The following is a 24,294-nucleotide window of genomic DNA, read 5'->3' on the forward strand; positions in this document are numbered from 1 at the left end:
AATTACGACATCTGAACCTACAAAACCAAAAAATGAAATAATAATGGGTGATTTCAACTATCTTCATATTGCCTGGGTAAATGTCATCTATGGGCATGATGCAGAGAAAAAATTTCTAGACACCGTAAATTACTGCTTCCTGTAGAAGCGAGTCCTGGAACTCACAAAGGCAGAGGCAATTCTTGATTTAGTCCTAAGTGAAGCACAGGATCTAGTCCAAGAAATAATTATAGCTGAACAGCTCAGTAATAGTAACAATAATGTAATTAAATTTAATATGCTTGTAGGAAGGGGAAATAGTTTTAAAAAAAAATTACAGTAACATTTAACTTCACTTATGGAAATTAAAAAGAGTAGTCACAAGGGTAAAAGGCCTGCAAGCAGCACAGAGACTATTTAAAGACATCATAATAGAGGCTCAGATTAAATGTAGATCCCAAATAAAAAAAAAAAAAAAGACAGTAGTAGAACAAAAAGAATCACACCATGATTTAATAGCAGAGTAATGGGGACCATTAGAGGCAAAATGACATTTTAAAATTTGGAAGTCAAATCCTAATGAGGAAAACAGGAAGGAGAACAAACTGTGGCAAGTAACTTGTAAATATGTGTAAGGCAGACCAAAAAAGAATTTGAGAAGCAACTTGCTAAAGATGCAAAAACTACTAGTAATTTTTTTAAGTACATCAGAAGCTTGCTACATGGGCAGTGGGGCCTCTATATGACAAAGGTGTTAAAGGAACCCTCAAGGAAGACAAGGCCATTGCAGAGTAGCTAAATAAATTCTTTGCATTGGTCTTCACTGCAGAGGATGTGGGATCCACATTGGAGGTATTCTTTTTGGGTGAAAAATCTGAAGTATTGTCCCAAATTGATGTTTCAATTGAAGATTTTTTTAGAATAAATTGACAAATTAAGTCACGAGGACCAGATGATATCCACCCAATAGTTCTGAAGGAACTGAAGTATGAAATGGCAGAACTACTGACTGTAGTATGTAACCTATCATTGAAATCAGCCTCTTCACCAGATGACTGGAAGGTAGCTAATGTAATGCTGATTTTTAAAAAGGCTCCAGCAGAGATCCTGGGTGAGCTGAACTTCAGTATTGGGAAAACTTAGTAAAAACTATAGTACAGAATAGAATGATCAGACACATACATAAACACAATATGTTGGGCAAGAGTCAACATGGCTTTTGTAAAGGGAAGTCATGCCTCACCAATATACAGTAAAAGTGTTCTGGCACTTTACCAATTGGAAAGCTCTATAAACCGGCATTTCGGGGCGGGACATGGGCTCTGGGAGGGCGTTTGGGTGTGAGAGGGGGTTCGGGGCACGGGGTTGGGGCACAGGAGGGGTTTTGGGGTGCTGGATCTGGGCAGCTCCCCACAAACAGCAACATGCCCCTGCTGCTCCTATGTGGAGGCATGGCCAGGATGTTCTGCGCGCTGCCTCTTCCTGGAGGCGCCACCCCCGCAGCTCCCACTGGTCGCAGTCAATGCTTCTAGGCGGAAGGATGGCCATGGGGGTTCCGTGCGCTGACCCCAACCTGAGCACTGGCTCCGCAGCTCCCATTGGCTGGGGAACGTGACCAATGGGAGCTGTGGAAGCCAGTGCCCGCCTAGGAGAAGCAGGGACATGTCACTGCTTGCGAGGAGCTGCGCAAGGTGAATGCCACCTGAATCCGGCACCCCAAAAAACCTTCTGTGCCCCAACCCTCTGCCCTGAGCCCCCTTCCACATCCAAATTCCCTCCCTTTTAGTTAACCACAATTTTTGACTTACCAGCGCGCGCGCGCACACACCCATTTCCCCCAACACGCCTGGTAACAAAGTTTTTACTGTATTAAAATTCTTTGAGGGAGTCAACAAACATGTGGACAGGAGTTATCCAGTAGATACAGTATACTTGGATTTTCAGAAAGCCTTTGACAAGGCCCCTCACCAAATAAGCAAAGTAAGCAAACATGGACTGAGAGGAAAAGTCCTCTCATGAATCAGTAACTGCTTGAAAGATAGGAAACAGTCAGTTTGCACAATGGCGAGAGATCAACAGATTCTTCTTTAAGTGCTTGATCATGTCTATTCCATTCTAGATGTGTGCGCGCCCTCGTGCGCAGTTGGAATTTTTTGCCTTGGCAGTATCCATTGAGCCAGCTATGGAGCCATCTGGAGTGCTCTGCTCATGCACCAGTATATGAGGCGCTGCCGGCACTACACCCCATCAGCTCCTTTTTACCACATAGGTCGGAGCTCCTTCCCCTTGCCCTCCAAGTGGATAGTGGTTTTTCTAGTACCTATTGGCTCTTCTCTTTGTATATAGCTGTTAGTTAGTAATTAGGTGTTAAGTTGTAAGAGTTAGTAAGTTAGAGTCCTTGCAGGGACTTTATCCCGGGGTGGGGCATGCCCCAGTCTCCAGGTTTCAAGCCTGGTTCAGACTGCAATAGGCCTATGCCTGTTAGCGACCCCCATGGCAGTTTCCTAAAGTGCTTGGGAGAGTCGCGCATAAAGGACAAGTGTTGAATTTGCAAAAACTTTTGTCCCAGAACTAAAAAGGAGTGGGACATTTGTCTGAGGGCCCTCCTCATGGAGTCCACGTTTTGTCCAGCCTCGGAGCCTTCCTCCTCTGACTCCACGCCTAGCACCTTGGTGTCGGTGAGGAGCGCATTGCTGGCACCAAGCTCCTCCTGACACCACTCCTCTTTGCTGGTGCTGAAAAAGAGAGGCTCCCTGGCACCGAACAAGAAAGGACAAGGGACGCTGTGCAAAGCACCTGGTTCACGCTGCCTGCCCATTCCAGAGTCTCAAGGGGGTGCCTTTGCATCTGGCCCCCGCAGCTCCCCCTCCTCCATCCCCCCCCAGGGATCTGACTCTTGAGAGCGTTAGGGGACCCAAGTACCTGGTAGTGCCTTTGACATCTGAGGCCCTCCTGATGGTTAGGGACCAGAGAGCCCTTCCTGCGCCATGTACGGTGTTGAATGTTCCTAAGGCTCCCCGCACTAAGGGCAAGTCAGCCATGGGACCACCTCAGACGACAGCCGAATGCTGTCGGTCCCCATAGCAGAGGCAGCACTCCCCGACTCCATGACTGAGGTCTCCGGTCAGATGGTCCAGGTTGCCAGCACTGCCGTCCTGGTCTCCACCAGCGCAGCGTGGATCACCTGCAATGAGGCATTGATCATCCTCCCACCAGCTGACGCCCAAGCGCAGGTCTCCATCCGTGCATTGTTCTCCACTGGCACAGGACCACCCACCTTTGCAGCACCAATACTACGTCCCTGGCACCGGTCCTCGGAGAGTCGCTAATCACCTTATTCGAGGCACTGCTCTGCTGCGCTTAGTATCAGCTGCCAGACCCAGGTGTTTACAGCCCTGCCTTGGTCACTGGAAGGAACTCATCTGGGTCGGAGTGAGACTTTAGCCCCTTGCCACAGCAGCGGCGACCCCTGTGGGTGCTGGAGATTGTCTCGACTCCTATGGTGCCAGCATGGCAGCAGGGGCCAGTGACCGGGCCAGTGACCAGCCCAATGGCCTTATTGAAATGTCTGGTGCATGCCGGCGATGCTGATGCCTTTTTCACACCAGTCCTCCCTCGTGGCTTCGGAGAAGCAACTCCCTCCACCGACAGTACCAAGTTTGGTGCACAGCCCGGACTCTGATGCTGGGGTAGAGGAGCAGGTGTGCACAACAAGGGAGCCTTCCCCTACGGGGGACAGTGCCCCAGGTCCTTCCACAGTGGTGCAGTCATCATCCTTGTCACCAGATGAGACAGTAGCGGGACCCTCACATGCTAGTTTGCCCAATGACTTTAGAGAGCACCAAGCCCTGCTTAGAAGGGTAGCTTCGAACTTGGGCTCAGAAATGGAGGAATTGGCGGAGCAATCAGACAACGTTTTTGACGTTCTAACGGTGGCAGCCCCATCATGGGTTGCACTGCTGGTATATGAAGGGGTTCAAAGATTGCGAAGGCCCTGTGGCTAATCCCGTCTTCTATCCCACCCACCTTCTAGGGGGGTAGAAAAGAAACATTTCATCCCCGCTCAAGGGTTCGAGTATTTGTATACCCACCCCCAGGGTTGCTTGTCATATCTGCGCCCAACAAAAAGGACAGGCAAGGGCAAGTGAGTTCCAACCCCCAAAACAAAGATGCCTGGAGGGTGGACCTTTTTGGAAGAAAAGCTTATTCAACAGCCAGCCTTCACTTTAGAGTGTTGAACCACCAAGCTTTGTTGGGGAGATAGTTTTAACTTGTGGGACTCCCTCAAGAAGTTCAAAGACTCCCTGCCTCAGGACTTGGGCCAGGAATTTGCTACCATCCTGGAGGAGGTTACTGTGGTAGCAAGGGGCTCTCTCCAGAGGGCCTGGGACACAGCCGATTCAACAGCCAGAATTGTCACCTCGGCCATAGTGATGAGGCACAGTTCCTGGCTTCAGTCCTCAAGTTGTCCCAGGAAATGCAGTCCTCCATCCATAACCTTCCCATCTAAGGAAATGGGCTCTTTTCAGAGCTGACGGATGCGAGGCTGCATGGACTCAACAATTCTTGAGCCACCCTCTGCTCGCTAGGTCTGTGTATGCCGCAAGTGGGAAGAAAGCAGTTCCAGCCACCCTTGCCTCCCTGGCAGGGTTTCTTTAGGAGGAGAGACAGACACAGAGGGTTCAGTCATTGTTGCCCCTCCACCTCCCGTTCACCCACTCAGCCTGCCTGGCGAAACACCAGGGGGCTAGAAGCACTCCTTTTGAGGATGCACTCGAGGAATTGTATAGTGTAGCCCAGATATATTATACCGAACACCCAACAGTCTGAGGTTACTTGAGACCATGCCGACCGGAAGGGGTGCAGGCAATTGTGGAAGGTGAAGTCTGAAAACTGACTGGTCCTATGAGGAAAGGTTAAAAAACAAACAAACCTGTGCATGTTTAGTCTTGAAAAGAAGACTGATGGGGGCTGGGGTACTGATAATCTTCTAATGTGTAAAGGGCAGTTACAAAGAGGATTGTGAACAATTGTTCTCCATACCCACTGAAGATAAAACAAGAAATAATGGGCTTAATCTGCAGCAAGAGAGAATTAGGTATTAAGAAAAGCTTTTCTAACTATAAGAATAGTGAAGTACTGGACTAGTCTTCCAAATAAAGTTGTAGAATTCCTGTCATTGAAGGTTTTTAAGAACAGGTTAGACAAACACCTGTCAGGGATAGTCTAGGTGTACTTAGTCTCGCCTCAATGCAAGGGGATGGACTAGATACTTCTCAAGGTCCCTTCCAATCTTGCATTTTTGATTCTGTGATGATCTGCAGCCATGAAAGCTCTTTACGACAATATTCAAGACACAATCTGATGTAATTTCTTTTGTCAGCAGAAGTATTGACACTGAAGTAAATTTCGCTGGTGAACTATACAATACTTATATACAAATGAATATCCTTGCTTTTATAGAGTCATTTGCCCTGGCTTCATAGTTCCAATCCAGGACTAGAAAAAGTAAGCGCCATTGTATGGGAGGGTAATGATTGCAAGAAAGCTGATATGTCAGTGCTTGAAATTAGCGGCATGATAATGAACAGAGTGAGTATTCTTTTCTTTTTATTCCATGCAAACTATAATTAGCACTCAGAATTTATCATGTTTTGGGCAGATTTTCTCTTTGATAATCTCCAGCAAATATCTTTAGAAGTCTTGCTCCATGAGATCTCATTCTGATTTCATTTTGTCACCATCAGTGGTTACAAGAGTTATTGAATCTCTAATCTTAAAACCATGTATTTTAGATTCGAATTACTATATATCCATACAGTGAGCTTAATTGTTAGTCTTTATTTGGTTTGTTTTCAGGCACTTGAACATTCTGTGAATGTTGGTCCCCCAACTCTTAGGAACACCCAATTTCACTTCTGGGTTTTATGTGAATATCAAAAATTAGAAATATGTTAGTGATACAGCTATAGATATAAATATTTGAAAACTAGAGTTAAGGTTGGAAAAAAATATTGCTTACTTTATTATATAAATCTTTAAGAAAATGGATGCTACGTCTGATTGCACCAAAATGTTCCCAAATAAAATTCTCCTCTTAAGAGAAGACTGATATGACCCCTTATGTCAGGGGTAGTTAGTTATTTTTTTGTCAAGGTCCAGACGCCAGAAGTTTTTTTTTTTTTTTTTTTTAAATAACTATAATGATAATAAGTACCGGTAAATAAAGATTTGGGGGTCCGTTCAAAAGCATCTGGTGGTCTGGATCTGGCCTGCGGTCTGCATGTTGACTACCCCTGCATATGCTGAACCAATATGGACACCAGCAGAGAGAGAATAGACTTCAATACCAAATCCAGACATACACAGCTTTAGCTAAAGAGAACCTTCATTTGTTTTAGCAGTATTGAGAGCATTATCCTCTGTGGACAAGCCATTAGAATGCAACACAGTTACATGCTTAGGTGAACCACATGTGCCTTATCCACAGAGATAATATAGCCTTCTATTGTGATAAGACCAAAAAACCCAGGCAGGATTGGGTTTCATGGTGCTAGGTGCCGTACAAACATTTAGGAAGACATTGTCCCTGCAAAGAACTTACATTCTAAAAAGACAAAGATGCAGGGAAGGAGAACAAGCTACAACACGTAAGCAAAGCCTTTAGGTTGATTGGTACATATGTTATTTCACTGTTGTCTTTATTTTTAATAAAATTACTCAGCTGCCTCTCAGCCTATCATCTGTTTTAGTTCCTTTATAAAAAAAACAATAATTTATAGGTTAAATTTATTTATTAATTTTATTTTCAGTGTGCATTACCTATTTGCACCTGTTTCTATGGCTACCTATCCATCCTAAACCTCAGTTTCATCGTCATTTTGTATATTCAAGGTATATTGTTTCTATAACAGTACATTTTGAAGGTGTTTAATAAATACACCTCTACCTCGATATAACACTGTCCTCGGGAGCCAAAAAATCTTACCGCGTTATATTGAACTTGATTTGATCCGCCGGAGCTCACAGCCCCGCCCTCGCGGAGCGCTGCTTTACCGCGTTATATCCAAATTCGTGTTATATTGGGTGGCGTTATATTGGGGTAGAGGTGTATTTTACATCTTGTATGGCCTTTTTTTTTTTTTTTTTTTTGAACTGCCATTGCTAAACTGAAGTAATAACTAAGTTGTTGACACCAACAGGCATGAGATTAATTCTGATAATAAATGGATAACTTTATTTCTCCCATTTTTAGGTGAACAGCCACATGCCAGGAATAGGATACCAGATTTTTGGAAACATAATCTCTTTAATCCTGGGTTTAACGCCATTTATATTTCGACTTTCACAAGCTAAGGATTTGGAACAGCTAGCTACACATTCTGCTTCTGAACTTTATATTATTGCATTTGGATCAAATGGAGACATACTGGTTCTTTCTATGGTTATAATAAGTTTTGTAGTCCGTGTGTCCCTTGTATGGATTTTCTTTTTTCTGCTATGTGTAGCAGAGAGAACATACAAACAGGTAAGTATACTATCAAGCCTCTCTTTATTACATTTCCTTTATGGAAGAAAAAGAAAACGAAGTATTATGCTTGAGTTTTTTTGGACATACATTTAAACCGTTTCTCCTTGGTGTGAAGGTCCACAGATCCATTACAGTGGACACTTCAGACTGATTGTCTTGGGGAGCAGAACCAGACCTGTCAATCACTGGGAGATGGGGAACACCTTGCCCTTTGAAGTTCCCTCTAGTTTTATCAGCCTCTTTTACAACCAGTGACTCAGTAAGATATCCCAGCTTCAGTTTTTTTCTGAGGAAAACTTTCACCTTTTATTTCAAATTTCTGATTAACACTTTAGCTCAATAATTGTCCAACTAATTCTCAGTCATCTCCCAGAGCTGAAGTTCCCTCAATCCCCCTGTACCCCGTACAGCAGTGTTTCCAAAACTTGGGACGCCGCTTGTGTAGGGAAAGCCTCTGGCGGGCTGGACCTGTTTGTTTACCTGCTCTGTCCGCAGGTTCCACTGATCGCGGCTCCCACTGTCTGTGGTTTGCTGCTTCAGGCCAATGGGGGCTGCTGGAAGCAGCACGGGCCGAGCCACCGCGGGAGCCACGATCGGCAGAACCTGCGGATGGGGCAGGTAAACAAACTGGCCCGGCCCGCCAGGGGCTTTCCCTACACAAGCGGCGTCCCAAGTTTGGGAAACACTGCTGTATGGGAAAGGAGTCAGGCAGGATTGAAATAGCCATCTCCAAGGGCAAGCAGCTCCCCCTCTCTTGTTTTCACAACAGGAGTGATGCCAGATGGGCTATGCTTCAGATGGAAAATAGTGTCTAAATCATTAGAACTCATGCCAGCAGCCACAGTTCTGACTGAGGAGCTCAGATGTCTTCTCTTCTTCTGCCTCTCCTCAGGCAGTGTATGGAGGGCATTGGCTGACAGTGAGACAGACTGCCAACTCTGGATAGTCAGGCCCAGCTTCCTCTCCCTGCTGCCATCTCAACAACAGGCCTCCCAAGGGATCCGTACTGATATCCCAGGATGGGGCCATCCAGGGAAATGTAGAACCATCTGTATTTTATAGATTCCGTACAGTAGATAGGATTAGAGCCTCTGGGGAGTTCATTGTTGAATCCCGCAGTACCTTGCCTGAGAGATCCAGAAGGGATCTGTACTGGAGAGACAAGACAATGAGCCCTGCCTGCTTGAGGGCAGAGAGATTGCTAGCCACTTGGAAATATTTTTGGAAGTGTGTCTTAGCTTAATTGTGTTCCTCTCTCTGAAGTTCCCCTGTTCACCTTCATAGAGCATGGGTTGACAGATAAAAGTGGAAAAGACCAAACCAAAGACTTGGCGGGGGTGGATTTTCCCTAAGGCAGGAAGGCCAGTTGTCCATATCAGAGTTAAGGGATTAAATAATACAATTATATATTTTAAAAAGGCAGATAATCTTTCAGGCAGAATACTGAGCTCTAAGAAACTATAATTAGGAGGTCTGTGGCTTCTGTACACAAGCTATAACTACTTATCCTTCCCCATCTTCCCTAGGAAATGGAGTTTTCCTACCACAGGTAAGAAACTATCTATAGGTCACCTACTCCTTACCAGGCTGTTTTGCTCAGTTATCACTCTGAGTTGCCATGCTTAAAAGTACAGATTCTTCTTCGAGTATCTGTGCATGTGGATCCCAGTACATATGTGCCCTATACACAGGAATGGAAATCTTTTAAGTAGCAGTGTCTATTAGAACTGCAAATGGACTCTGCATGCTGTTCTGCCCACCGCCCCCACCAAACATGCTCAATGGCATAAAGGGTGGAGTTGCCCCCGAACCACCGCTCAGTTTTTTTCTTACAGCTTGTGACAGTGAGACAGACCAACTTCATTGTCTTCTTAGCTACTGTAGTCTCTGTGTGGCTATATAGCTAGTGTAGTTACAATACTTAGTTTTTCTTTATTTTTCATATATATATTGTTGTTAGCCCATTGATGAAAAATGAATATATGTCTGTGTATATATATCTTTTTGTGTTTGTGTATATGTGAGCGAGACAGAGTTAGGTTGTTTTTTATTTAGTTACTTATTTAGTTATTTTATTTAGACCAGTACCAGGTCTATCAGCCCTATGGCTGACGCAAAATTTCCAGGTTTTGAAACCTGGCTGTTGTGCATCATTCCAATAAATGATGGACACAATAAGTGCCTTTTTCCCCTGGGAAAAGGCCATAAGCCCAGAAAGTATGTGATTTTATAAGTCTTTTTCAGAATGCATCCTGAAAGCCAGAGAGCTGTGTTTAAAATTCTTCCTGATGGAACAATCAATGAGAGGTGCATTGTACTCTGTAGTTCTCTCAAGGGAAGAAGCCCCTGCTTCTTTGGAATCTCACTAAGCATGAGTTCTGGGTTTTATTTGTTTTGTTTTGTGTGTGTATGGTCGAAACTATTCAGTAAACATGACATGAATTCGTGAATACTTTTGGTTGACCCAAAACTACATTTTTCTGCAGATAAACTTTTGCCCAGCTCTCTTGGTAATGGATCTGTGTAAAATACAAATTTTCAGGCAAGCACAGTTAAATTTTCCTATTCTGTTGGATTCATGTAATGGATTCATATAATTTATTGATGTTTCTTTTTAGTATAGCACTACCTGTATTTCTGCTCTTTAAGGTAGCATGTTTAATATATGAAACTAAATTGATAAGCCATGTTGAGCTCAGCTTTGTTTCACTGCATTTTTTTTAATGAATTTATAATAACTTAACTCTAAAATTTTGTTCGTCTCTCGTAGAGGCTTCTTTTTGCCAAACTCTTTGGTCATTTAACATCTGCTAGAAGGGCAAGAAAATCAGAGATTCCTCACTTCCGGCTGAAGAAAGTGCAAAATATAAAAATGTGGCTCTCTCTCCGGTCCTATTTGAAGGTAAAATGACTATATTTTTTCCTATCACTCTTACGTTGTTAATATAAATGCATGTCCCATTGTTGGAAAGCTGATGATATTGTTACATTGAGGTCTGCCCTCCTCTGAATTGCTAATTTCCTATCAATATCCTCACTTCTCTCCTAATCCAAGACATTTTGGCAGCACCTGTTGCAGTAAACAAAGCTAGCTCAGGCTTTTCCAACAAGCTCCTGGTCCTCACCAAGCCCTTTGTGCCTTTCTTTGACTCCAGTGGTGGTGGTTTAGCCTCCGGCCTTATCATAGACTCCCTTATGACAGAATAAATCATATTCCTGGGGGAATGCTGCACCACTGCGCAGCACAGAATTTTGCAGAAATTAATGTTGTGCATGTAGAATTTCCTTTTCCCCCATAGAAATGGGCTGCAGTGCTGCTAGCCACAACTAGGGGCCACTGGACTCAGCAGAGCCCCAGATTGCAAATAGAAGACACTGCTGGGGGTAGGGAGAGGGAACTAGAGGATTCCTGGCAGCTGCAGTTCCCAGCATGCCCTGATGGAAGGGAGAGGGTGGGATGCAGAAAACTCCGTGCAAGCCTGGGACCAAGCATTAGGCTGTTTCTCCCTGTGGATCCCTGGGCTCTTGGGGGGGAGTGGGATGGTTGTATGGGCAAGGGGGGACTCTGAAGCTGGGCTCTGGGGGAGGACCGGGTGCAGATATCTGGGCTGGGGAGGGGCCCTGTGGTTGGGCTCTGGGGAAGAGGGGAGGTTGGGTGTATTGGGGGGGGCTGCTGATGGGCTCTGGGGAAAGGGAGGGAAGGGGGAGAGAAACAGGAACTGGGTTGTCATAGGGGTTTCTTTAACTCTACTCCTGGGGGATTTTTTGTGTGTTTGTTTTGTTACAGGCATACTTGCTGACAGGGAAGTAAAATACCAAAATAATTGAAACTGGCATGATTATGTAGTGTTATTTTGACAAATAAAATTTTCAGAATTTTAAAATATTGAGCACAGAATTTTTAATTTTTTGGTGCAGAATGCCCCCAGGAGTAAAATCAGATGGAGCAATCAGAAGATAAAGAAGAGCTCCATCTACAAGGAGACTCTCTCTCGAGAGTCATAAAAAGACAGCACTGCCATGATTACTCCTAATCTGCAAATCCTTCTTCTTCCAAGGAATGGCTTGTTAGGGTTTCTGTTTCCCATCATACCAATAAAAGCTCTTCCAGAAACCTCTCCATAAGGGAAGATCAGTCCTCTTCTTCACTTCTTAAAACTCCACAAAGTGAATCATCCTTCCTGATGAGCAATTCTTCAGGGTAAAGCCAAAAACCTCATCCCCCACCCGAGTCCAAGGTCCAGTCCACCTCCAAAAGTAAAACTCAAGATATCATCTCAAGTTCTTAAATTAAGTAACTGAGCTGCTGGGCAAATAATCCTTTCAGTTTTCTTTCCAAATAGAAGTTCTGGACTCAGGAGTGTTCTCTAACAACTTATTCACAGCATGTTTATAAAAATGTTGGTTCTACTAACAGTTCAGCTAAGGATTCTACAGACTCATTTAAACCTGTTCTTAGATGACATAGTTACCAGAACACTATTTTTGAGGATCTTGCAGGAAGTGACCCAAGAGGGGACCCCTTCTATACACCAAGTACACAGGTTCATCATAAACTTGAAAGAGCATTCCCCGATCCTCTTTCAAGAATAATCCACCTAATAATTGAGGTGAACATAGGAGAACTAGTTTCCCTATCTAGTCTATCTAATCTGATCTATTGTGGGTACTTATATGGTATCCATTACTACTGCATCTGAGTGTTTTGCAATCTTTAATGTACTTATGCCTAGAAAACTTCTCAGATAGGGAAGTACTATTATCCCCATTTATAGGTGGGAAGCTGAGACATAGAGACTGTGTGACTTGACCAGAGACACACGAAGTCTGTGGCACAGCACGGAATCAAACCCAGTTCTTCAGAGTCCCAGGCTAGTGCTCTGATCACTGGAACTTCTTTCCTCTGTACACAACAGAGATCTTCTTTTGTATGACTGGTGGAGAGCAGCAACTACAATTTCACCTGAAGTTGATTGAACCAGGTGGCTACATCAGGAGTAGCAAAATTTATTGCAGTGATGCCTCCTTCATATTTATAAGATTTGAAAAGATGCAGATAGTGATTTCCAGGATATCGTGGAATCAGGTGTTTTCCATCCGTCTTTATCTGCAGCTTCAGTTCCAACACAGAGATTCTCCACGGGTTGGCTGAGCCCTAGAGCCTCATGGAAAAGACCTAAACTGCCTCCAGCCTTTGCAGGAAGTGAGGTGTAGTCTTACTGTCTAGGGAAGAGATTAGTCCCAGAAAGAAAATGTCAAGTAACAAATTTTCTACAGTATTTGGCCTTTTTAATGGAATAAGCTTCCTTTTCTAAGATTAAATATAAAAAAGCTACACTGCCTAGACTTCTCAACTTAATTATATCCTTGAATGCTAACTTTATCCAGAGTATACTATTGTTAAAAATGCTTCCCCCCCCGGGAGGCCAGGAGGTCTTCCACTTTCCTCTGTGATTCTGAAATGGTCTGTTCCCCTTTGCTTCCACCACGCTTCTGTTTGAGAAAGGTCAGGGCATGACTTCATTTTGAACCCTTCCAACACCACTTTCTTAAAGGGAACTGTCAACTTAAAAATGTTGTAAACAAGTTTGTTTACCCATATTACAAATATTATTAAAATAATATTTAAGTTAATATTGTATGAAAGTTTTGAAATACAGCTCACCTGTTACTGCTTATGCTCTTTATTTCTCTCCTTTCTGACAATGGAAATCAGTTTCACTTTATGTAGTTGCTTACTTAGTACTGCAATATTTGTGTTTCAATACTGCAATTAAAAAAAGAAAGCCATACCTACTAGGACCATCTGTCCATTACTTCAGGCTCTCCTTTCATTATACATAACAATCAGGGGTTTAGTAAATTCACTGCCATCTTATACAATTATACTTTGTTCCCACCATATAACTATTATAGCATAATTCACAAATTCTCCTTACCTCATCCTGTTCCTTCCCCACATACCCTTGAAAATAGGAGAGACTTGTGACACATCTGGAAGGTTAACCAGTTTGGACTCCAGAAGACCAAAGAAGGAAGCATTATTCTATAGTTGAGTGACAAGCTTTAGCTTCAAATGGTCACAAGGTGCTTTCCTAAGCAGAGCACATTATGGTCATACAAAGAGATTATTTCAAAGAAAAAAGCACAGAACTATTTTTAGTAGAACGTTAGGCTGAACACAGTTATATAAACAGTCTATCGAGCCAAAATTTTGTTTTTACAGTATATGCAGTTCATTTGGCCCCTGCACCATATTAAATCAACTAATAAACTATAGACTACATTGTAGTCCAAAAACAATTTGTCAATTATCCTCCCATGCATTTTTGTGGATGAACTTATTGCTTTATGAAAACATTGCCTAAAGACATGCAGAACGCAGACACGTTCTGTTTTAAAGATTTCCTGGATAGTTTTGCCAAAGCCATTCATTTTTTAATTGTTCAATTCTGCTGTTCCAGAGCCTGTTTTGAGCCAACTGTGCCAACTTGTGCAAACTTTGAGTTATATAATGTGGGGAGTTATGAAGCAGAGAGAGACACTGCCTTGATGCAGCTTGTATGTTCCGTTGTGAGTCAAGACATTGAGATTTTAGAATGACGTTCATATGCGGCATTTTCATTTCCCCCTTTTTGTTTTTTCCACAATTGTCATGCATGCACTAATATACTTTGTGCTAGGACAAGCTGTTCTCAATATTCACTTTGATCATTATCCAGAAAAAAGTGGAGTCACTGGATTCAGGAGAAATTATATGTCTTATTTGTTCAGGTTCTAAGTGTGTCCCAAATAAGTACCTCACACTCAAACTCCTACATTTCTCATTTATGCAACAGAGAAGTAAATTTTCAGAAGGGAAAAGAAAGATGGGGAGTAAAAATGAATGTATGTTCATAACATACACATTTTTCAATCCAGCAGAGGGCACTCAATTCTTAAAGGAAAAAAAACCCAGAATTACAAGATCATCTTGCTGTATATGTAACCAGGAGTGAGATTATTGAAAACAATAAAAACATGCCTTTCCAGTCATATTAGCCTGTCCCAGACCTTTTTTTTTCCATCCCTCATGAGAATTTTCACATGTAGAAGTATAGTATGGCTATGTGGGATAATCTTTTGGTATCCCAATGCAGTATTCTTAAACTGAAAGAGATTGTTGCACTGATGCATGTAGATGGCATCTTGATAGCAGTGGTCTGTATTCCAACTCTGCTGTCAACCCAAGTTTAGTTCTTTGCTATGGCCTGAGGCAGAATATCTTTTCCATTCATAGGGCAGTTAGGGAAAACTATTAACTAGCAACTTTTGATCACTGAGGAACTGAACAAACCAGTGTTTCATAGTCTCTTATAGTTTCCCTGAGCCAGCCACTTCCCCTTTCTTCTTCATTGGTGATGCATTGTCTCAGGAAATATTAATGTGTAGCTACACTGTAAAATTAAAATACATTTTGTTTTTAAAGTTCTAGGTTATGCCACTGAGAGCCATAATCAGCCTATGCTGGGGTTGTGAACCTGACTAGATCTACAAAGTTTCTTAGTTAATTACTACTGAGAATTTCACTCAATATGTTTCCCTTATTTTCAGCGGCGAGGTCCTCAGCGGTCAGTCGATGTAATAGTTTCGTCTGCCTTCTTATTGACTATTTCAGTTGTATTTACCTGCTGTGCTCAGGTGAGGATACCTCATTTATGTAAAGGCAATCAAGACTTTATAATGCTTCTTTAAAAATGTTAAACTTTATAAGCAAGCCTTCCAGGCTGGAAGATATACAGTGAAAATATGGTTAGTGCCTTTTCAGAAGATTAATATCTACTATAACTCAATTTATTCATTTTAGAAGTTTAACTTTTTAACCACCAGTGTATGGCTAAATGTATTCTACCAAGAGTATAAATTAAAAGAAAATAAACTACAACATTGTTTTCATATCCGTGTTATAATTTTTTTCATCCATTTTTTCCTGTTCCCCATGAATTTTGGATCTTAGTGATTTCAGAACACAACCTGTCAAAAACCTGCTTTTGCAGGCACTCTGTGTAATAAAATTAATCTGGAGGGGTTAATTGGGGATTTTAAAAGTATAATATAATATTATTCAGTGAGATATTTTAATAGTGTCTTAATTATTTGCATTCCGGGTGTTTGTATATTGGCTCCTATTCCTTTCATTCTGTTGCTATAAATTGCCATCCTGATTTCTGTGAGAAATGCAATAGTATTGTAGCCATATTGGTCTCAGGATATTAGAGAGACAAGATGTGTGGTAATATATTTTATTGGTCCAGTTTGTGTGGGTGCGAGAGCTTACACAGAACTCTTCAGGAAAGATTATATTGTTAAGTGTGCTAGTATTAGCCTGCCCTCTAGTGGAATAAGCAAACCTATGTTTATATAGCCTAATATTTATTGTAAACACTTGCTTGGATGTCTGCAGCTAACCACCAGGAGCCCTGTCATTTGAATCGACTAGCAATCGTTTCTCCATTTCCTTTTTAGCCAAAAATAATTTCACTGCCTTTTCCTGGTATATAATCTAAATAAGGCTATGATTTTGGCATGGAAACTTATAGTAAATTTTCATGACAGAGGTGCAGGAGAAAAAAAAATAAATGACAGAAAGGTCATTCGAGGGAGCCCCACTAGCCCGACCCTCCTGGAAGCCCTGCTCCCCTTTGCCCACTCCTTACCTTACTCTCCCTGCTGGCGAGCCTGAGGCCCTTTGGTGACACATCTGTCCCTCTTCCTGGATTCAGATGGTCCACAGCACCTAGAGAGGGCTACTGCCATCGTTTCGGCAACTTGCAGGTGAGAGCCCAGCTACCAGCACATGGAACAACATATAGTGGGACCTGGCTGCTGGACAGCTGGATCAGGCCACAGCACTTTCCTTTGCAGTCTAGTTTTAAAAAGGAGGTGGGGGAGAGGAGAGTGTCTCTTTGGCTCTCCACCTCCCTTGTCTGTGGCACCTGTGGAGCTGGGTTCAGACCCATGGGACAGGCTCGTCCCGGTTTTTATTCAGATGCATTATTATTGTGAACCCCATGACTTCCATACCAAAATCATAGTGTTAATCATACATATTTTAATATGAACATAATTTTAAGTTTAGCAACTTTATATGGATTCAGTTTTCTTTTTAATCCAAGTGATAAGTATGTTGCTGTTTTCAAGCAAATGTGATAACTTAAGGACTTCAAACCTCTTCGTTTTGTATTAAACATTTTTTTTTTTGCTTTACTTGCATGCTAAAGGGACCAAAACTTCCTAAACTACTCTTAGGACTGCTCAGTCCTTACATGAAAATCTATCTCTGTTAATAGAATGTTGGTTTTGAAATATAAATTAATTTTAAAAGTCTATTATAGAGTAAAAACCAGATCCAAAAAATATTAGGAACTAAAGTTCTTTTATCTTACTGTAGCATTAACCTTTATTTTGAAGTTCAATAACTCTTAATTTTGCTTTTTCTCTTTACTTTCAGTTGCTTCATGTGCATGAGATCTTCCTTGATTGTCACTACAATTGGGAACTAGTGATTTGGTGCATTTCATTAACCCTTTTTCTTCTAAGATTTGTTACACTTGGATCTGAAACAAGTAAAAAATACAGCAATACCTCAATATTACTTACTGAGCAGGTGAGAATGTACATAGACCTGCATATTTCTCTCTCCACATGTCTTCAGTCTGAGAGTCCATGGGCCATGGACTTTAAACAACCCCAAATTCAGTGAAATCATGGTATTAAAGACATATACAACATGTTGCTCAGTTCCCATATTTTTCCCTGCTGCCAAATCTAGAGTAATTCTCAGTAAAAAGTGCTTTACGGTTCACATAGTCACTTCACAAATCTTACAGTAGTCTTTTGCAGGCGAGCTGCAGAAGCTGCTATAAAAGTTGCTGTTTCCCTAGTCTTGTATGGGCTTCCTATAAGAAAAAGGGTGGTTTTTTTTTTTTTAAATTAGCCATAAGGTGGGGGGAGGTAATATATTTTTAGACTAACTTCTGTTGGTGAGAGAAGCAAGTTTTTGATCTTACACGCTGCTCTTCAGATCTGGGAAATGTACTCAGTGTCATAGCTAAATACAAAGTGGAACAGATTGTTTAGCATATGTAGTCAACACATATTTCAATGGATCAATCATGGTGAAGTCATAGGTCGGGAAAGGGGAAAAAATGTTAGGGATGGGATTTAAATGGGCTATAGATCAGATTTATGAGTGAGAGGTCAGCTATGAAGTGATTGCTTTGTGTAAAGTGTTCACCCATAGGTGATAGGATGTTTTTGTCTTTTATCATTTTTCTCTGTGAGTTCATTTGAGAGCTTAGTGATTATCTGGTTTCACCCACACAATTTTTATTGGGGCATTTAGTGCACTGAGTGAAGTCCCCCACATTATGTGATAGGTATGTGTAGGACCAATGAATCTTGGAAGGTGTGTTGTAGGGGGTGTTGATCATCATAGCAGTTGAAATATGTCTACAGGTTTTACATCTGTTGTTCTGGCAGGGTCTGGTGCCATTTTGAGTTGGTTTGTCCTGATCTCTGGGGAGCTTGCTTCTGATGATGAGGTTGGAGTGGTTGGGGTTGTATGCATCTCATGTATTGATGCATCTCAGGGGCATTTGTTCAGAAATTCTTCTTCAAGGTGGCCCAGGAAGAGGTATATTTACATAAGGTGTCTAAACAAGCACATCTTACATGCAACTTCTCTTAGGGAAGGCCCATCTTACAGAGGATCTCTAGTTGGTCTCTTATAGAATCATAGAATTGTAGGACTGGAAGGGACCCCAAGAGGTCTTCTAGTCCAGTCCCCTGCACTCAAAGCAGAACTAAGATCAGTATGATGAAGTTGTTCTTCACAAGTGTGGAGTTGATGCTACAAAGGTGAAACACGAGGCTGCTATTCTGTGTGAAATCTGGCAGAATCAACTAGAGAAGGTAACCTTGCTCTGGACAGGCAGGTGAGTAAAGAACTCACTAAACTGGTGGAAGGAGCAACCTCATGTCTGTGCAAGTGTCCCTTTCTGCTGCCCAGCCCTATCAGTGACTCTAACAGCCAAAGCCTAGCTCAACACCTTCATGTTTTAGGGCAGATGGACAGCCCACAAAATCGGTCTCCAACTTGTTGGAACTCAGGGTGATCAGGAATGCTTGCCTCCATTTCCTACCCTTCATCAGGGCAAAATGATCAAGGTCATGACAGACATGTCCAGTATGTTTTACATCAACAAGCAGGAAGGCGCAAGATTCCCCTCCTTGTGCACTGAAGTTATAAACCTCTAGAACTGATGCATAACCAACCATATCCAGATTTCAGCAGTCCACCTTCCAAGCATCTGGAACACCACTGCTTATGCCCTCAGCAGACACTTCTCCCACAACTACAAATGGGAACTGGATACTCAGGTCCTCCCATGCATATTCCAGAGATGATGAAAGCCAGAGATCGATCTTTTCACTACCTCTGATAACAGGAAGGGTCCTCTCTTCTGTCCAAGAGGGAACTAGGTTACCACTCCCTGTGGGACACCTTTCTTCTACCATGGAAAAGGACCCTGTTCTATGCCTTTCCTCCAGCACCCTTAATTTTAACAAGATCAGGCAGTATAAGACCAGAGTTTATCCTCATAGTGCCTACCTGGCCAAGAGAAGCATGGTACTCTTTACCTACTTCAGCTCTGTATCGAAATGCCGATCAGGCTCCTGATCATTTTTCACCTGCCTTAGGATGTGGGTCACACACTTCACCCCAAACTGGCAGTTCTATGGCTCAGAGTCTGGCTCCTGGATGTTTCTCCGGAATAGAGGTTTCCTGCCCTACGGAGGTGCAGTAGGTGTTATTAAATAGTAGGAAAATAGCAATCCATGCTACTGATTTGCAGAAATGGAAGAGATTTGTCCACTTGTGTGGTTGTCACTACCTCTGGCTGGAATCAGTTCCCCTTTCCCTCATCCTAGATTACCTGCTGGATCTGAACTTTTCTGGGTTGTCCATCAGTTCAGTCAAAGTACATCTTGTTGCTTTTTTCCCCTGGTTGAGGAATTCTCAATTTTTGCTCACCTGGTATCATCAAGATTCATTGGTCTAGGTAATCTCTTTCCCCATGTTAGACCCTCTGTCCCATCTTGAGGCATCAGCCTGATTCTCAACCACCTTCCGAGAACTCCATTTGAACCAATGGTGACCTGCTCCCTATTTCATGTATCTTTGAAGCAGTCTGTAAGGCCCTGTCAGCCTGTAGGGCCAGGGAGATTGGCGCCTTGATGGCAGATCCCCCTTTTTACCATGTTCTTTCATGATAAAGTCTCTTTACATCCACATCCTAGGTTCCTACCCAAAGTTACACTGGAGTTCCATCTCAACCAATCTAACCATCTATCCGTGTTTTTTCAAAACCTCACAGTTCTCAGTAGGAATCCTATTTCCATACCCTGGATGTTAGAAGGGCCTTAGCGTTTTACCTGGTACAACTAAGCAGTTTAGGAGCTCTCCTAGGCTCTTCATATCCTTCCCAGATAGGTCTACGAGGGCTTGCATTTCTGCTCAAAGACTTTCAGAGTGGATATTGGGTTGTATTGCTACTGTTATGAGTCTGCAGGTGGTCAGCAACCCCCTGGAGCCAAGAGTGCATTCAACCAAATGGCAGGCGACATCTCCTGCTTTTTTTTTTTGGAGAATATCCCAGTATTTGAGATATATAGAGCTGCTACCTGGTCTTCAGTTTGTAATGTTGAAGCATTACACCCTACTTCATGCTGTTGGATCTGATGTCACTTGGCTCTGCAGTATGATCTTCAGTTCTGGATCCTGTCCCGAAGCTTTCTCCTCCTTCTAGGGATACTGCTCAGAAGTCACCTGAAGTGGAGCATTGACAGGACACTACTAAAAGAAGTAAGAAATGTTACCCTCTGATGTAACTACAGTTCTTCTAGATGTGTCCCCCTATGGATGCTCCACTACTCGCCCTCCTTCCCCTCTGCTTTGGTTGTTCCCTAGAGGATGAATGAGTAGAGAAGGAACTGAGGGCGATTCATCCATGCACTCCTATGTAGGCTTGGTGTCTGCCACAGGGAGGCATAGGGGTGCATGTATGAGCCAAACAGATGCTGCTAGCTAGAAATCCTTGATAGAGGGCTCAGGAGGTGCATGCACACTTGAAGTGGAGCACCCATGGGGGACACATCTCAAAGAACTACAGTTACTGCACAGGTTGAGTAACATTTCCATCACTGGGCATATACACTCTTCAGCTAAAAACAATACAGCCAAACTCAATCAAAGCAACCGTCTCAACCTTTTATGCCTATTCTAGACCTTCTGAACCTCTAAGAAAGAAGCAATGCTTCCATAAGAGCAGGGCCGGCTCTAGCGTTTTTGCCACCCCAAGCGGTGGGGGGAGGGGAGCTGCGATTGGTGGCACTTCAGCGGCAACTCTACCGCTGCTGCTTCATTATTCAGCGGCAGTTCCTTCCCTCCAAGACGGTCTGAGGGACCCACCGCCGAAGAGTTGGACGTGCCTCTCCTTTCCGTTGGCCGCTCCAAGCACCTGCTTGGTGCACTGGTGCCTGGAGCTGGTCCTGCATAAGAGGACTACCTCTGTCCCTGGCAGGCGCGGGGTTGCGACTTCTCTCCCCTGCTGGGCACTAGGCAGGCCCCGCGCCAGCCGGGAACAGAGAACACTGCGCCCGCAGCCTGAGTTCTCTGTCCCCGGCAGGCACAGAGAACTGCTGGGCACTAGGTGGGTGCACATGAATGCCCCAGTGGGCACCATGGCACCCACAGGCACCACGTTGGGGACCACTTCTCCAGATTAACCGGCCTGGTTATACTCTTCAGTTCCAGTCTATCCCTACACCCCGTCCACCTTCTCCGTCCCTTTTCAGGGACTCCTCTGGAGGATTCTACAACAAAAAGTTCAATCTCTGTAGTCCCTCACAGCCATAGTAGAGGTTCCTCTTCAATTCAGGGGAAAGGTCACTTGTTCTAATCTTTTCCTGCTTCCCAACAGAGGAGATTGGAGACCCATTCTGGATCTAGGCAGACTCAATAAATACATTTGACTCAAATTCCGAACCATGACCTTAACCTCACTAATCCTGTCCTCAGACCCACAAAATTGGTTTACAGCTTTGTACCTCCAAGATGCACATTTCCAACCATCCTGCACACAGGAAATATTTCTGTTTCATAGTTGGGTACACAACATTTCCAATACAGAGTTATTCTGTTTGGCCTGTCAGCAGCCCCTGGGCCTTTACAAAATTTCTGGCAGCAGTGGTGGCATTTCTCAGGGTATACCTACACTACAAATCTATGTCCGCCTATATTAGGTTGACTTACCGCCACCGCAGTGTGGGGAGCTGAGAGCCTGGTCTCTCAGCTCCAGTGGCAGCTTCCTGCCAGGACTCTAGCTGCCCCACAGGCTCCCAACAGGCTGTCCTCCCTCCTCCACTCCCTGTTCCCCACCGGGAGCTGGGGGAAGCTGCCCGGGGCTTGTCCCCCCGATCTCTGCCCAGATCCGGGGTAAGCTGCCTGGTGCTTCTCCCCTCCCCCATTCCCTGCCAGGAGCTGAGGCAAGACACCCGGGGGATTCTTGCCACCGGGGAACAGGCTCCAGCTGCCCTGGCTTCATACCAACCCACCCGCTCTCTGCCGGGAGCAGGGCAGCCTTTCAATTTCCTGGCCATGATATTGACATGGCTGCTTGGCTCCAGGCAGAGAGTGGGGTCCTAAGTCCTGCGGGCTCCAGATGGCAGCAGGGTCAGAAGCAGCCTAGCTCTCCAGGTAGTGGGGGCTTGCATGTCAATTTCATGACTCCTGCCATGAAATTGACAAGAGAGCCGATTTAAAGGGTGCAGTATCTACACAAACACTGCATCGCCCTAACTACACCGACCTAAGCCTTATGCCTTTCATGGAGGTGGACTTATGTCAGTGTATTAAGGCACTTACATCAGTGGGAGGAAGGCTGTAGTGTAGACACTGACATAATTAAGTCGATATAAGGTGCCTTATCTTGACATAACTGTGTAGTGTAGACTAGCCCTCAGAAAACAACATTTCAAGTTTATCCTTACATTGATGATTGGCTGATTTCAAGATACCTCTCCTCAGCAAGTTTCAGTTAACATTCAGTACATTCTCCATCGTGCGCCAGTTTGGGGCTTGCAGTAAACAAGGAAAATCTGACTCTATCACAACAAAATAATATTCAAGGGGGTCTTCTGGATTCCACTGCGGTATCAATCAAGATTTGAGACCACAATGTGAATCATTTTCCAATTGCAGAGTAACCCTTGCACAACAGTAAGATCACGACTAAGAGTTCTGAGGCACAATGAGTCATGCATATTCATCACTCTTCATGCCAGACTTAACCTTCATTGTGTGCAGAATTGGCTGAAATCAGTTTACACTCGACTAGAACCTCATAGAGAGATACTGGAAGGGGTTACTCAGTTTGTACTTTCTTCGCTTCCATGATGGAAAGATCTGATTGATGTATGCAAGGGTGTCCCTCTTGCGCCTCTTCTCCCCTTGTTAACACTGGTGATGGATGCTTCCAGTCTAGGTTGGGAAGCACATTTAAGTCATCAGACTCAAAGTCTGTGGTCAAAAGTTGAATCTCTTTGATACATAAATATTTTGGAGCTTAGAACAGTTTGTCTGACATGTAGCATTCTTGCCTCTAATCCAAGGCAAGTCAATTCAAGCGATGACAGACAACAGCGCTGAAACGTTTTATTTAAACAGGCAGGAAGGAGCCTCTTCTGTCAGGAAGTAACCCAGCTATGGGAGTGCTGCACCAGCCATCTAGTATCTGTCACTGCTATCCATCTAACAAAACTAATAAACTCCCATGTGTTTCAGCTAGGCAGGCATTTTTGATCCAACCAGGAGTGGTCCATAAAGAACTCAATTAATCAGCACACTTTCCAAAACTGAATGCAAGAGATCATAGACTTGTTAGCCACAGAAGTGAACAAAAATGCAACATCTTTTGCTTGAGATAGAGATCCAACTCTGACCCTATCAGGTGCCTTCCTAATATCATGATCTTGATTCTTGATGTCCACCTACCCATCTATCCCCCTTAATTTTGTATACTCTGAGACGGCCCAAGGATGCCACAGCAATGATAATATTAACTGCACCAGCCTGGCCCAGGCAATTTTTGTTCCCAGACCTGCTAACACTGTCAGTTTGGATTCCAATAACATTGCCTTTAGTGTCAAATTAGATGTTTCAAGATGACAGGAAGACACTGCACCTTAAAGCTTGGATGCTTATTGCTTAACAGATGTAAAGAAGTCTTGCTCCAGGGATATACCAAATATTTTAATAGTAGAAAGGACTTATGACAGGTTCCCCCCGGGGTGCTGCCTAGAACTGGGGTACTGCTGTGCCCTCTGACCCATCAGCCTGGACTACTTCTGACCCTGTGCTACTGTGACAAGCTGCAGACATGCTCCTGGCCTTACACTTCCACCAGTATACATACAGCTAGGGATACAGCTAGCTGCAATTACATGCAGGCTCTCTGACCAGCCACTGCATGTTAACCAACAGTAGAGAGGCTACAGCCAAAATAATCCCCAGCTTTCCAGCCTAGAACCCCAGAGCGGTACCATCCTGCCCTGGTCCAAACCCCAACCAGTATGAATTTATTATCCAGTTCGCCTCCCCCTCAATGTGGAGAGGAATATTCAACAGCCTCTCTGAGCTAAGATTCCCAAGCACGTCACTCCAAACTCACTCGTTTGGATTA

General features: G+C 43.6%; 1 protein-coding gene across 4 annotated transcripts in view; it reads left to right on the forward strand.

Annotated features, from left to right (window-relative positions):
* The window catches only part of PHTF2 (putative homeodomain transcription factor 2), a 174,070-nt gene that overhangs the window by 135,640 nt on the left and 14,136 nt on the right, over window positions 1–24,294 (forward strand). For all 4 annotated transcript variants that reach the window (XM_039517872.1, XM_039517871.1, XM_039517865.1 and 1 more), the window contains exons 11-15: window positions 5,443–5,571; window positions 7,235–7,507; window positions 10,281–10,412; window positions 15,104–15,190; window positions 17,001–17,156. In XM_039517872.1, the coding sequence (XP_039373806.1) occupies window positions 5,443–5,571; window positions 7,235–7,507; window positions 10,281–10,412; window positions 15,104–15,190; window positions 17,001–17,156 (777 nt within the window). The remainder of the gene's footprint in view (window positions 1–5,442; window positions 5,572–7,234; window positions 7,508–10,280; window positions 10,413–15,103; window positions 15,191–17,000; window positions 17,157–24,294) is intronic.

This window comes from Mauremys reevesii, linkage group 1, assembly GCF_016161935.1.
Source record: "Mauremys reevesii isolate NIE-2019 linkage group 1, ASM1616193v1, whole genome shotgun sequence".
NCBI lineage: Eukaryota > Metazoa > Chordata > Testudines > Geoemydidae > Mauremys > Mauremys reevesii.